Here is a 12,924-nt window from a genome sequence, read left to right as displayed (position 1 = left end):
TTGCCCTCTGTTTCTTAATTAAGTATTAGTTACTGCTAAAAGCCTGCTGTCCACACTGAAGCCTTTCAGGCAAGAATTAAAACAGTTGAAAGGGAATTCATCTTGCTACTTCATGCAGTGTGATGGGATGCTGTGACCCACGAAGCATCCTCTGGGGTCTCCAGAGGCCAGCATCTCCACACTGGGGACCGCTGGTGGGAACTGATGACCTCTTCCCTCTGGACAGGGCAAATGTATAGCTCTAGTTTTAATGGTTGCAGTGCATCCTCGGGTGCCACCACCAAAGAGAAGACCCAGGACAAGGATTTCTGCATTTGCATCCTTTTTAGAAGAGACAGTGAAACACAGAACGTTACCTAAGGAAGGAGCCTGACAGCTGCAGTGAGAGGAGGGGGAGGACGGCCCCTCCCCTCCCGTGACCTGTGCTACTTGTTCGGTCTCTGGTTCTCACCACTCCTCCTTGGGCCCTGGCCCACCGAAAACCTTCTCTCAGAATAGAAAGACCAGTGATGAATACAGGACTGTTCTTTGCCAGAAATGAAAGATAAAGGGAATTTCAAAGGCTGCCTCGTAAATCCCACCCACCTCACAGCAGTCTCAACCAGATCAAAGCAAACTTCCTTCATGCGGGATTTTGAATGTCTAGATGCCTATTCTAATGCTTGAAACACGAGCATGCGTGCACTTTCTGTGGACACTGCTCTAGCGAGAGTTTATTTACTGCCCACAGCTACAGTGGTGGTGGTGGGGAGGTCATTCCTATCTGTTTACAGATCAGTGGGTAGACATGGATTATAGACGGTATCTAGATGCTAAAGTTGGCATCACTATGATGTTACCTCCATATTAACACCAAAAGGTTCTCCCTCAAGTCATGTAGTCTTTGGGGAGAGAGGGTACTTAAGAACCAATCATACAAGAGGTGGCCCACTAAGAGTATAGCATTCTAAGTTGCTGGGGTGGGAAGGGATGCTCCTGACTGGAGGGGATGTTTATTAGGTCACCGGATGGGACATGGAGGTGTAAAGGAGATGGGACACCTTGTTAGGGCTTTCTAGTCCTGAGGAAAATTCTCCTGCCTGGGTCCTGTCTTTCAGGAACAGGTTACCGTGACACTGAAGGGCAAAGAGAGATGAAGCATCGTTGATATTGGCCTCCAGCCAGTCTTCCCTCCCAGCCACCATCTCCCATCAGCCTCTCTCGAGGGTCGTCTTACTTGGCTGCTCAGGTTGGTCTGACAGCTGTTCCCTTAAAGAGGCAACCTCATTCACCTTAGTCTCTTCCTCCAGTTGCCTCTTAAGCTCCTCCAGCTGCTGGGTGAGGGCCTGCTTGCTTTTGGTTAGCTGTGAAACCAGAGACTCCTTTTCTTCAACTTGGTGGTTCAGCTCGCCTGCCAAACAGATGCGGCTCCACTTGAGCATGGCCGACTGCCAACCACCATGTCCCCACTGGGCCCTGGAGGCTTGCCATCCTCACCATTCTGGGTCTGCAGCCTTGCCTTCTGCATGTTCAGATCGTGGATTAGTTGGGTCTGTTGGTCATCCTTGGCTTTGATTTCATTAAATTGGTCTTCCACAGACCGGCACATTCTTTCCATGTTACTCTGTTAAAAAAAAAAAAGCCTGTGGGAATGGGGAAATGGGTTTCTGGTACCCAGTACCGAACTGGACACTCGGATAGTCTGGCTTCTTGTTGGACTAAATAAAACTATGGAGCAGATGAAAGTCGTTTTTAAGAATCATTATCATTTTGGATTTACTTTATTTTTGTGCGTGATTGCTCTTTAATCAGCAATAGTGTGGAATGTCGGCTTTGGTAAGTATTAGTCCAGTGATTAGTAAACCAGCTTCTATATGATGTTACTCACAGGAACCCTGGAACCGTGCTGGAAGACATGTAAGTCTATTGCGGAATGGATATTGTCTGCAAGCCCTGCCTGCGTGGTGTAGTTTCTTTCAACACTTCAGTGGTTCCTGGGGGGAGGTTATAGAGATGATGATGTCACTACCCAAGCCTCCCATCTGCCTGTAGTTGTATGAGGTTCATTCAAACTTCCTGTTCATGTTTCAGACTTCACTTCTCTTCCCTCCCCATTAAATATAGAATAAAGCGAGTACATGCTTTCCTTTAGACTGGGAAGTCTGAGGCAGGTGCAGCAGAAGAAGGGCTATCAGATCAAAGATGGTCCCCAAGGAGTTCAGAACCTGTTTGAGGATGACGCATGCAGAAGACCTCCAGCAGGGGTGGGGTCTGAGAGGAAAGATAACTCTCAAAGGGAAAACTCAAAGGATAGAATGACTTAAAGAATGTAAAACAAGAAATGCTGGGCTCTAAAGTTGAGAGGACAGAGTGAAATAGAGCCATTCCAGAAGTAAGATGCTGTGAGATGAAACTTGGCCTCTAGTGTGATGGTATCAAGGGGAGGTGGGACTTTTAAAAGGAGGGGCTTCATGAGAGGTAATTAGGTCATTTGGGTACCATTCCCTGAAGGGATTAATGCTGGTCTCTTAACACTAGATTCGTGGGCATGAGAATGAGCTGATGTAAAACTAACTGGCATCTATGTTCCTCTAACAAATGCTCCTGCCAATGTGTTGTCATCTGCTGTCCTTCCTTGAGCTAAATAGACGCTGCCACATCTTCTCAATAAAACTGCCTTCTTTATAACGTACAGAGCCTCAGGTATTTTACTACAGCAATAGAAAATGAACTAAGACAGGGAGTGACTAGAATTTGATTTTCATCACCCTGTCAGGCAGCTCCCAATCATTTGTAAGTACAGCTTTAGGGGATACAACAATTTCTTCTGGTCTCTGTAGGAACCTGCACACACATGCTCTCCCAACCCCAAATAAAATGAATCCTAAAAAGAGAAGAAAGCAATACTATGTAAAACAGAATCTAAAAATAGATGGCCAAGGGACTGAGGTGGTAACTCAGGGGTAGAACACTTGTTTAGACCTTGTGCAAGACCCTGTGTTCAATTCAATTCAAGTAAAACACATACACACACACACACAAACACACACACACACAGAGAGAGAGAGAGAGAGAGAGAGAGAGAGAGAGAGAGAGAGAGAGAGAGAGAGAGAGAGAGAGAGACAGAGAGATCAAACCTATTTTTCTTTCCTGACTTTGCCTCCTACACTTCTTCTAGCTCAGTCTCTGGCATTCTGGGAACCTGTTTGAGAGACTCACTCACATCCCCACTGGGGTCTGTGGTGTTTCTCCCAGCCCAGCCAAACAGTTCCAAGTGCATCCTGGGACACCCTGGGACATCCTGGGATGAGAACAACTCTTAAATCAAGGAGGTTATAGTTGCTCTCTGAGGGGAATTTTTTGTGACATCACAGGGAGGACACTTTGCTGTGAAGGTGGTTGGGCTTAAGTGTCAGAACCTTCAATTGCATGAGCCCCATGGACAGTGATGAGCCCTGGGAAGTTCCATGTGTGTGTGTGTGTGTGTGTATGTGTGTGTGTGTGTAGGGGGAGACAGAATATATTCCTAGATATTCTCAAAGGAAAGAAAGCTATGTCTTCACACATCAGTAACCCGTGCCTTTTCCTGCTTATTTTTATACCTGTATTGATGTGCTATCTAGGGGTCTGACCAAATAGCAGAATAATTGCCCAGCATGTGTGAAGTCCTAGGCCCAATCCCGGACATCATCTCAAAGCAAGAAAAAAAAAAGCAACTAAATAAAGGCTCATTTTATGCTTCGTTTCCCAAAGTTTGTATCCACATGATCCTCAGTGTTCACAGGTACAGTCCTTAGACTGAACTCAGAGCAGATCCAAAACAATTAAAACAGCTGTGAGTGGTGGTGCACACCTGTAAATCCTAGCATTTGTTCTTGGGAGATGAGGCAGGAGACTACCATAAGTTCAGGGGCCAGCCCAGCTGCACAGGAAATCTCATTAAAAACAAAAAAAAAAAAACCAAAACAAAACAAAGCAAAAATAACAACAACAACAACAAAAACCCCCAGAAAATTGAAAATACTAAAACAAACTGATCTGTGCTCGGCGTAGGAAAATGATTTTAGTTTTAGTTTAGTTTCAGGGTTTTTTGAGACATGGTCTCTCCATGTGTAGATCTGGCTGGCCTAGAACTCGCTATGAAGCAGGCTGACTTAAACTTACGGTAGTCCACCTTCTCTGTCTCTCGAGTGGTGGGGTCACAGATAACCACACCCCAGACTTTTCCTTCTGGTTGTTATTCCCTGAATAATAGAGCATAATGACTTTCACGGCATTCACATTATCTGAGGAGATGGGAATTGTAGAAGATTTAAATGGGAGGGTGTGCATGGGAGTGTGCACAGGAGAGGGTGTGAACCAGAGAGGGTGTGAATAGGAGAGGGTGTGCACACATTCTCAGCCATCCAATTGAGGTCGTGCACCATGGATTTGGTGTCCATGGAAGCCCTAGAACCAAACCACTCAAGATACTAAGTATGACTATTCCTTTCTTTTCTTTTGTTTTTCTCTCTCTCCCTCTCTTTCTTTCTTCTTCCTTCTCTTCCTCCTCCTCTTCCTCCCCCCCTCCTCCTTCTCCTCCTCCTCCCCCTCTTCTTTTGAGACAAGAAAGGTCTCATATAGCCTAGGTTGGCCTCACTGTGTGTCTGAGGATGATTTTGAACCCCCTCCCCTCACCTCAGACAGGGTCTCACTATGTCACCCTGACTGTCCTGGAACTTACAATCTACACCAGGATGTTCTCTAACTCTCCAAGATCCACTTCCTCTGCCTCCTAAGTGCTGGGATTACAAGTGTGCAGCACCACGTCTGACTTGTGCTTTTGCTTTCTCTTAGAAATATTTATTTTATTTTTAATCTCTATATATGTATGTTGGGGCAGGGTATGTGCACATAGATGTAGGTGTCATCAGAAGTTAGGGCCACTAGATCTCCTGGAGCTGGTCTTATAGGCATTGTGAGCTCCAGTGCTGGGAACTGAACCCAGGTCCTCTGCAAGAGTAGTGCATGCTTTGTAGCCATTGAGCCATCTCTCTAGTCCCTTGTGCTTTTTCTTCAAGACATCCAGTTCTATCATTGCATCTGTCTCAAGGGCTGCTCCTAATGACAAATACTGTGAGGTAAGAAGATGGTGTGGAGAAAACCATGCTCACAAAGTCCAGGTGTTAGCTAAGCCATAGATTTAAATCTTGTATGTGCTAGATGGACTGGAAAAGTCAGGAAAGGTATCAGGATCGCACAATCAAGTTGGGACAACTTTGCTCTGCAGTTTTGTGTTTTCCACAAGTACATTAGTTGAAACTAAATCTCCATGCATTGAGAGGTAGGGCCTTTGAGTGGAGAGTGGTGTGTGTGTGTGTGTGTGTGTGTGTGTGTGTGTGTGTGTGTGTGTGTGTGTGTGTGTAGGGGGTTAGTAATTAGGTCATGAGGAATCCACCTTATAGGGAATAGGGTCTCTATAAAAGAGGTGGGAAGATGGAAATGTTTGCACACAACTTTAATCCTAGCATTCTGGAGGCACAGGCAGGCAGATCTCTGTGGGTTTGAAACTAGCCAGGTTTACATAGGGTTCCAGGCCAGCCAGGGAGAACCAGAACCGTCCTCAAAAAACAACAAACAAACAAACAAGAACAAATAAGTAAGAGCTGGCTCCCTTGTTCCTTCTGATGTTGGAGGATCATGGGGAGAAGGCACCATCGTTGAAGCAGAAAGAGCCCTGGCCAGACACTGAGTCTACTGACTGCTTGATCTCAGATTTCCCAGTTCCCAAACTGTAAGCAGCACTTCTGTTATCTATAAAATTGCCCAGTCTAAGGTGCTTTGTTATAGCAGTCTCAGTTATTTAGGGCACGTGACTTGACAGAATTTGAAGAGTTAGGAAAAGCAGAGGTAGGAAGATGGTAACAATTCACAACACACAGTGTGTTTGGGGCATCAAATTCCACTTGCTCACAGGGTTGGAAGGCAGGGCTGCCAAGACCAGAGAGTCAGTCAGGTACCTTTGATTTGGAGACTGCTTCAATGTTGCTGGCCATGTCGTCGATCTCCATCTTCAGCTCGCTCTTCTCCTTCTCCAACTTCTGCTTCACCCGCTGCAGGTTGTCGATCTGCTCCCCGAGCTCCGCCACAGTGTCTGCGTGCTTCTTCCTCAGGGTGGCTGCTGTGGCTTCGTGCTGCAGGGTGGCCTCCTCCAGGTCCCTGCGAAGTTTCTGGAACTCGGCCTCTCTCTTCTTGTTCATCTCGATCTGGGCTGAAGTGGCCCCACTGGCTTCTTCCAGCCTCTCGCTGATCTCCTCCAGTTCTCTGGCTAGGTCTGAGCGCTGCTTCTCAATTTTGGCTCTGACTGTGTGCTCTGCTTCAATTTCCTCCTCCAGCTCTTCTGTGCGGGCCTGAAAGGGTTGTTGTAATTAGGAAGGTTGTCAGGGAGGAGAGCAATCTATTTCAAGAACAACTAGGTGCTAAGGGGATTGGGGAAAGCAGCCCCAAGCTGAGAACATGTTATGATTTAGTGGGGGACAAAAGGCCAATGGCAGTTGTTTGGAAACAGCCTATGAGTCCACCAGTAGGGGAATGACCAATCATTTGTGATGAGTGTCTTGTAACGCCAAGCAGCACCTCAATGGTGCAGCAAGTCTACTAGGGAAAGCCCTTTGGAATACGTGAAGGAGGTAAGCTGTACCCTGTGCTTAGGATGAAAAGATTCATGCTGCGAATATGAAGAAATATGAATGAGTTTTTGCATATATACCATGTATTTTTCTCTAGGTCTTCAATATATACAGAAACACATAGCAACGGGATCCTGAAAGATTCATATCCACCTGAAACTGGCAGTTTCTTCTCAGAAGACTGGTAGGCCTTGGGCTTAAGGACAGTGGTCAGTGCTCTTTTAGTGGCAATGATTAGCCACTTAGGTCACATTCTGAATATATATGTATCTGTATATATATGAATATATATGTATATGCACCACTTAGAAAATTTAAACTATTTAAAAAAATGCCCACTGTGGTGGTGTGCTGCTGAAACAGGAAGAAGAAAGAAGAAAAAGGAAGACTCACATATAATGACACGAGAAGGAAAGAAAGAATGGGAGGGAGCAAACCGGCACTTGCAGGCAGCTCTGCGACTAGGAAGGCCCTGGCATCCTCACCTGTAATTCTTTAATCTTCTTCTGCAGCTGCAGACTGAGGATTTGCTCGTCATCGATTCTGGTTTGTAACTGACTCATTTCAAACTCCTTTCTGCAAGCAGATTGAACAAGCGAATCAGCACGAAGCAGGGGCCTTTTGAGGAAGCCATGCTTGCCTTTCAGGCTCAAATGGAAGGGAAGGAACACCCATCACCTACTTCTTCAGTTTCTCCTCCAACTGTTGCACGTCATTCTCTAGGTCCATGATAGATTCCTGGGACATTTTCAGGTCCCCTTCCAGCTTCCTCTTCACCCTCTCCAGGTCAGCCCGCAGTTTCTTCTCCTGCTCCAAGCTGCCCTCGAGCTGGGAAGACACAGGTGGGGAAGTAGCTTAACTCACATCACAGCACAGTTACACCCAGGTCCTGTGGCCACCAGCCCCAGAAGGAAGGAAGCCAACCTTCCGTCCTCCACGTCTGTGTTCTGTATCTTAGGAGGCGGATATCTTGGGGGCTTCCTGGTTCCCCTGTTCAGATCATTCCCTCTTGGCCTGTCACAGGGCATAATCTCCCATAGGAACAAGTGGGGGCCAATCACCCCTCCCTCACCTGTGCCACCCGGCCCTGAGGGGAGTCAGGCAAGAAACTCAAGTATGTGTGTAGGGCACAGGAAAACAAGGGTGTATCAGGGAACACACACACCCTGGCCTTACTGAAGTAGAGACATACAAAAGGTCTAGCCATAAGAGGGAATAAAACCAGCTAACTTGAAACCTGGCTCTTGTGTCATGAGCAGTAATTCATCATGAAGGAGAAAAAGGTTCATTTTCCTGGCCCATTTTTCTGTTCCATTTTTGAGGTGTTAGAGGTAGAAGTCGTGGTCTCATGCATGCTGTACCACTGAGCTACACGCTTGCCTAGCATGAGGCTCTAAATACCGTGGAGAAGAATTGGAGGTCACTGAACCTGGAATGCCTATAAGTAGATGCTAACGATAGCAGTGGTTTCTGCTTTACTGAAAATGTTATGCGTTGAACTCTTTCCTTAGACATCCTCTGAAGTCTAACTGTCTGTATGTACCCCTAAGTCATCAGTGGGAACTGATGGCTCCCAAGGTCACGTGACCTGCTTGTCACCTTGGACCTGTGTGTTTGGGGTCAGGGCACAGCTGGAATCTGGACTCAGGCTCTGACTCTAGAATCTGAGCTCTCTAGACTGACCCCTGCTCAGCCCCATCTTTGCCAGGCTCGGAAGTCGTGCGTCCTTACGTCATCGGTCTGCTGTTCCAGCTTGACATTGATCTTCATGAGACCATTGACTTTATCTTCCTCAACCTGTAGGTCATCCAGTGTCTGCTGATGGGCTTCCTGCAGGGACTTCTTTTCTTTCGTCAGTTTGGAAATGGTCTCTTCAAGTGCTGTCATTTCTTCCGAGAGATTCTTCACCTAGGAGAAAGCCAGCAACCTGTTTAGTAGTGAAGCAATGAACCCAGCAGCTTCCAGCAACAGAACCTATGGCTGACTTCCTGTGTCTTTAGCTCCTTAGCATTCTGGGATAAGTTGTTTCTCGAGTTTTTTTTTTTTAATATAAGTTTCTTTTGTTTATTATTTTAATTTTATTTCATCTTATTTTTTAAGAAAGGTCTTCATAGAGCTTCTAGGCTGACTCCAAATTCCTAGGCTTAAGAGACTTTTCTGCTTCAGCCTCCCAAGTAGCCAAGACACTGCACGGATCACTGTACCAGCCAGCCTTGCACGTTTTTTGTGAGACAGGGTCTCCCCTGGCCTAAAGTGACATCAAACTGGATGTTCAGCCAAGAATAACCTTGAACCTCCAGCCTTCCTGCCTCTATTTTCCATATGCCGAGATGCATGTATCTTAGGGAGTGAACCAGCCATATTCAGTTTCACATGGTTCTGGGATGAAACTCAGAGCTTCATCAATGCTAGGCAAACACTCTACCCTCTTCCTCCCTGGTCTATCCTGGTGTCTCACACCCCTGCATCAGGACCAGTCTTTCAGAATGTATTATGGTTCACTAGGAAGGACGTCATTAAGGTGCAAATGCACCACGTGAAGGGCAGCACAGCAGTCTGTGCTCACCGTACACCTCTGAACATTTGCCCAGCAGCTCACAGGGGTTCAGAATAAAGCGGGTGGGGGAGGGAGAAGCCTGAGGTGTGAGGCAGAAAATCCAGAAGATTTGCTGGCAGGAAGGGGCTTGGGGACAGCACACGTGGAGCTTTCAGGCATTAAACAGAAACTTCCAGGTAGGAGATTGGTAGCTCTCACCTGGGACCTGAATCCAACCAGCAATATATTTAATTTGTAATGTTTTCTGAAATGCTATCGACATTGGAAAAATGAGAGTCTACCCTATATCCTGATGTTTGGCTCCTTGGGGAAGTCTAAACCCCCAGCAGTGTTGGGACTGAGTCATGGCTGCTAAGGGGGGGATGGGCAGCTGGCGGATAGCGTTAGCTGCAGTCTCCACCCTCCCTGTTGTCCACTTCCATTACTTGCTATCATTTGTCCGTCACTGACTCTGAGTGTCATCTGTCCTTGTCCTCTCATGTCCAGCAGGCTTCATCTTTTGTCCTGCTCATGGGTAGCCCTTATTAGGTGAACCGTGCCCTGCACATAAGCATTCTTGTCAAGCTTACACTTTTGTGCTGTGTGCATGCACTCTGTGTTCACTTCACGTGCTCTCCTCCCCACTGAGCACCAGCTGCTTCATATTCGTCTCTGTTACCTGATTCACCCCACCTGATGCCCCAATGGAGCACTGAGCTCTCCCTGTGACTCTAACACATCCTATGACATGGTTCCCTGTTCTGTCCCAAGCAAAGCTACTGAAAGCATCCATATATATGTTTTCATATATGTTTCCCAAACCCTGATGGGAAACTTCCTTAGTCTACACCAAAACAAAATTGTTGGGAGCATAGGATATATACATCTATCCTTCCTTCCTTCCTTCCTTCCTTCCTTCCTTCCTTCCTTCCTTCTTCCTTTCCTTCTTTCCTTTCTTTTCTTCCTTCCTTTCTATCCTTCCTTCCTCCCTTCCTTTCCTTCTTTCTTCCTTTCTTTCTATCCTTCCTTTCCTTTCCCCCCTCCCTTTCTTTCTTTCTTTCTTTCTTTCTTTCTTTCTTTCTTTCTTTCTTTCTTTCTTTCTTCCCCTCCTTCCTTCCTTCCTTCCTTCCTTCCTTCCTTCCTTCCTTCCCTTTTATACAATGTTCTTATGTAGCTCTGGCTCTCCTAGAACTTGTTATGTAGACCAGGCTGGCCCCAGGCTCACAGAGATCTGCCTGCCTCTGCCTTCTGAGTGTTGGGATTAAAGGCATGCGCAACTACTCCTGGACATTTTAGTTTTATGTGCATGGGTGTTTTGTCTGCGTGTGTGGACCTATGTATACCATGTGTGTGCAGTGCTTATAAAGTTCAGAAGAAGGCATCAAATCCCCTGACTGGAATTACAGACTGTTGTAAACCACTTTAGAAGAGCGGCTAGAGCTCTTGACTGCTAAGCTGTCTCTCTAGCCACTAGATTCCTAATTGGACTAAGTAATGCCAACTGGCTTTCTCTACATCCCTCTAATAAAGCTTGAGGGTGCCTGTATCCAATCCTTGCTGTCAAGGAAATGCACAAGTTAGCAAGAGCCCCAGAGTTGAAGAGAGCTTGTGAAGGGGAGCTCAAGGACGAGGCGTCATTACTGGCAGCTGCTTGTTCTGTAGACCAGGCTGGCCCCAGTTCCCGCCTCCCACTTCTAGGTGATGAGTGAGGACTGGTGGAAAGCCTGCGGTGCACCCACCTTGTTCTCCGTGGCGTGCTTTTCCTTCTCAACCTTAGTCAGGGTCAACTCCAGGTCGTCGATGTCTCTTTTGAGAGAAGAACACTTGTCTTCCAGGTTCCTCTTCTTGGCAACCAGCTCGGAATTCGTCTCTTCCTCCTCCTCCAGCCTCTCATTCAGCTCCTTGACCTTTGCCTCTAGTTGGATCTTGCTTTTGATGAGACCCTCGCACCGTTCCTCCGCATCCATTAGATTCTCTGTTTCCTGAAAGAGCCGGGGTCACTGTGAGTTCCGGTCAATTATTTGTAAACCCTGGGAAGAAAGGACCTGACCCTCTAAAAAGCCAACACCCAAGCCGAGCTGAGGAGTAGGCTGGGTGTACATGCACACAGGCATTTACACAGATGTCACCTATGTGCTCTCTTAACCACTGAGGGCATCATCATGGACAGCCAATCACTCAAAGTAATTTCACGTGAAGGCACTCATGCAGTTTCAGGTTCATTGTACACAAGAAAGCCTCTTCCGTCAGTCGAATACCACGGGATCCATGTCCTCCGTGCTAGACAGAACAGATTGGTGTTTCTGAAAGTCTACTTGCTACCTGTTAACATTCAACAGAAGGGGGCCATCCATGTGTCCTTGGCTGGGCTTCCTCCAGCAACAAACCAGGAGATTAAAAACACACACGACGCTCTCTTATTCCCTCTTACCCTCTTTTTCCCCCTCTTGCTCTTTGTTCTTCTCTGTTCTTGCTCCCATCCCCCCTTCCATAGGCCCATGGCTGGCCGCCTTTCCTCTCTTCTTCTACTCTTCTCTCGTTAAACCTCTCCACATGGGAACACACACACACACACACACACACACACACACACACACACACACACACACACACGACGAGGTGACTGAATTGGCCCATGACCCAGAAGACCGTAGTGAATCTTGAGGATGGAACCGAGACTGGCTAATCATGTTCGTAAGCTAAATCAGCTGACACCTTCCCATTGTAGAGCATTTAAAGCAATAGACACACAGTGCAGGGAAATGGATGGAATGAGACCGAGAAGATTCCTTGCCAGTGCTCTCTGAACCTCTCGATGCCTCAGCACACGCTGGGCACTTGACATGGGTCAAGGCCTCCGAGTCCTTGACAACCATTCACTGTGAGTAGTGTTATGACGTTCGTTATGTATGGTATGTATGCATGCATGTATGTATGTCATATGTATGTATGTTATGACATTCATTATGTATGGTATGTATGCATGCATGTATGCATGTTATATGTATGTATGTTGTGACGTGCATTTTCAGATGTGAACATGAAGGCACACAAGAGAACTAACTGGGCTGAAGTCCCACCACTAACAAATGGGGAGTCCGGGAGGCTCGCCCACCTGGCTCTAGGACTCCTGTCCTCTGAGCTTTGGAAGGCGGTGCTGCCATGGAGAGCACTCTGCTCAGGGGGTGAGAGGAAGGGAGAGCACATGGTTGTAGGTAAGGGGAGATGCCAGGAAAGTCTCTGAGGGTTTTATTAAGGGAAAAAATACATTTCTTGGAGAGAAGGCAATTATGATACCAGAATATTGTGGCCTGTGAGTGTGGTTACATCCATACCCCAATTTCTCTTGTAAAAATGAATTCTCTAAAAGAGTTTTCAGAGAATAATCATAATTGAAAATCATGTGTGGAAAATTAGTTTCTGTTTTCAGTTGGGTTATTTAATTTTAGTGATTTATTTTTATTGATACATTTAAAATGTGAATTTAAACATTTAAAAAGTGTTTTTTATTTTATGTGTGTGAGTGGGTGTTTTGCTTGCTATGGAAGACCAGAGAGAGCATAAAATTACTCTGTCAACATGTCTGGGGAAATCAAGGACAGCCCTGCTCCTACTGACCGGGTAGTGCTGCAATACTTGGTAGGACCACTAGGTGGCACCACTGCCTCTTAAATAGAGAGCTAAGGGGGCCTTCCTGCTCCTTCACTGTCCTGGGAATCTGTTTTGCACCCTCCGGTAGAA

General features: G+C 46.5%; 1 protein-coding gene across 1 annotated transcript in view; it reads right to left on the bottom strand.

The window, feature by feature from the left end:
- Myh13 (myosin heavy chain 13) overlaps positions 1 to 12,924 on the bottom strand; it is a 56,072-nt gene that overhangs the window by 11,700 nt on the left and 31,448 nt on the right. The window contains exons 21-27 of the mRNA XM_032912547.1: positions 10,923 to 11,165; positions 8,379 to 8,555; positions 7,330 to 7,475; positions 7,133 to 7,223; positions 5,979 to 6,368; positions 1,477 to 1,603; positions 1,272 to 1,390 (exon numbers count right to left, since the gene is read on the bottom strand). Of these exons, the coding sequence (XP_032768438.1) occupies positions 1,272 to 1,390; positions 1,477 to 1,603; positions 5,979 to 6,368; positions 7,133 to 7,223; positions 7,330 to 7,475; positions 8,379 to 8,555; positions 10,923 to 11,165 (1,293 nt within the window). The remainder of the gene's footprint in view (positions 1 to 1,271; positions 1,391 to 1,476; positions 1,604 to 5,978; positions 6,369 to 7,132; positions 7,224 to 7,329; positions 7,476 to 8,378; positions 8,556 to 10,922; positions 11,166 to 12,924) is intronic.

The sequence above is a fragment of the Rattus rattus genome, chromosome 9 (genome assembly GCF_011064425.1).
Source record: "Rattus rattus isolate New Zealand chromosome 9, Rrattus_CSIRO_v1, whole genome shotgun sequence".
In the NCBI taxonomy this organism is placed as follows: Eukaryota; Metazoa; Chordata; class Mammalia; order Rodentia; family Muridae; genus Rattus; species Rattus rattus.
This window is presented reverse-complemented; position numbering and strand designations above follow the sequence as displayed.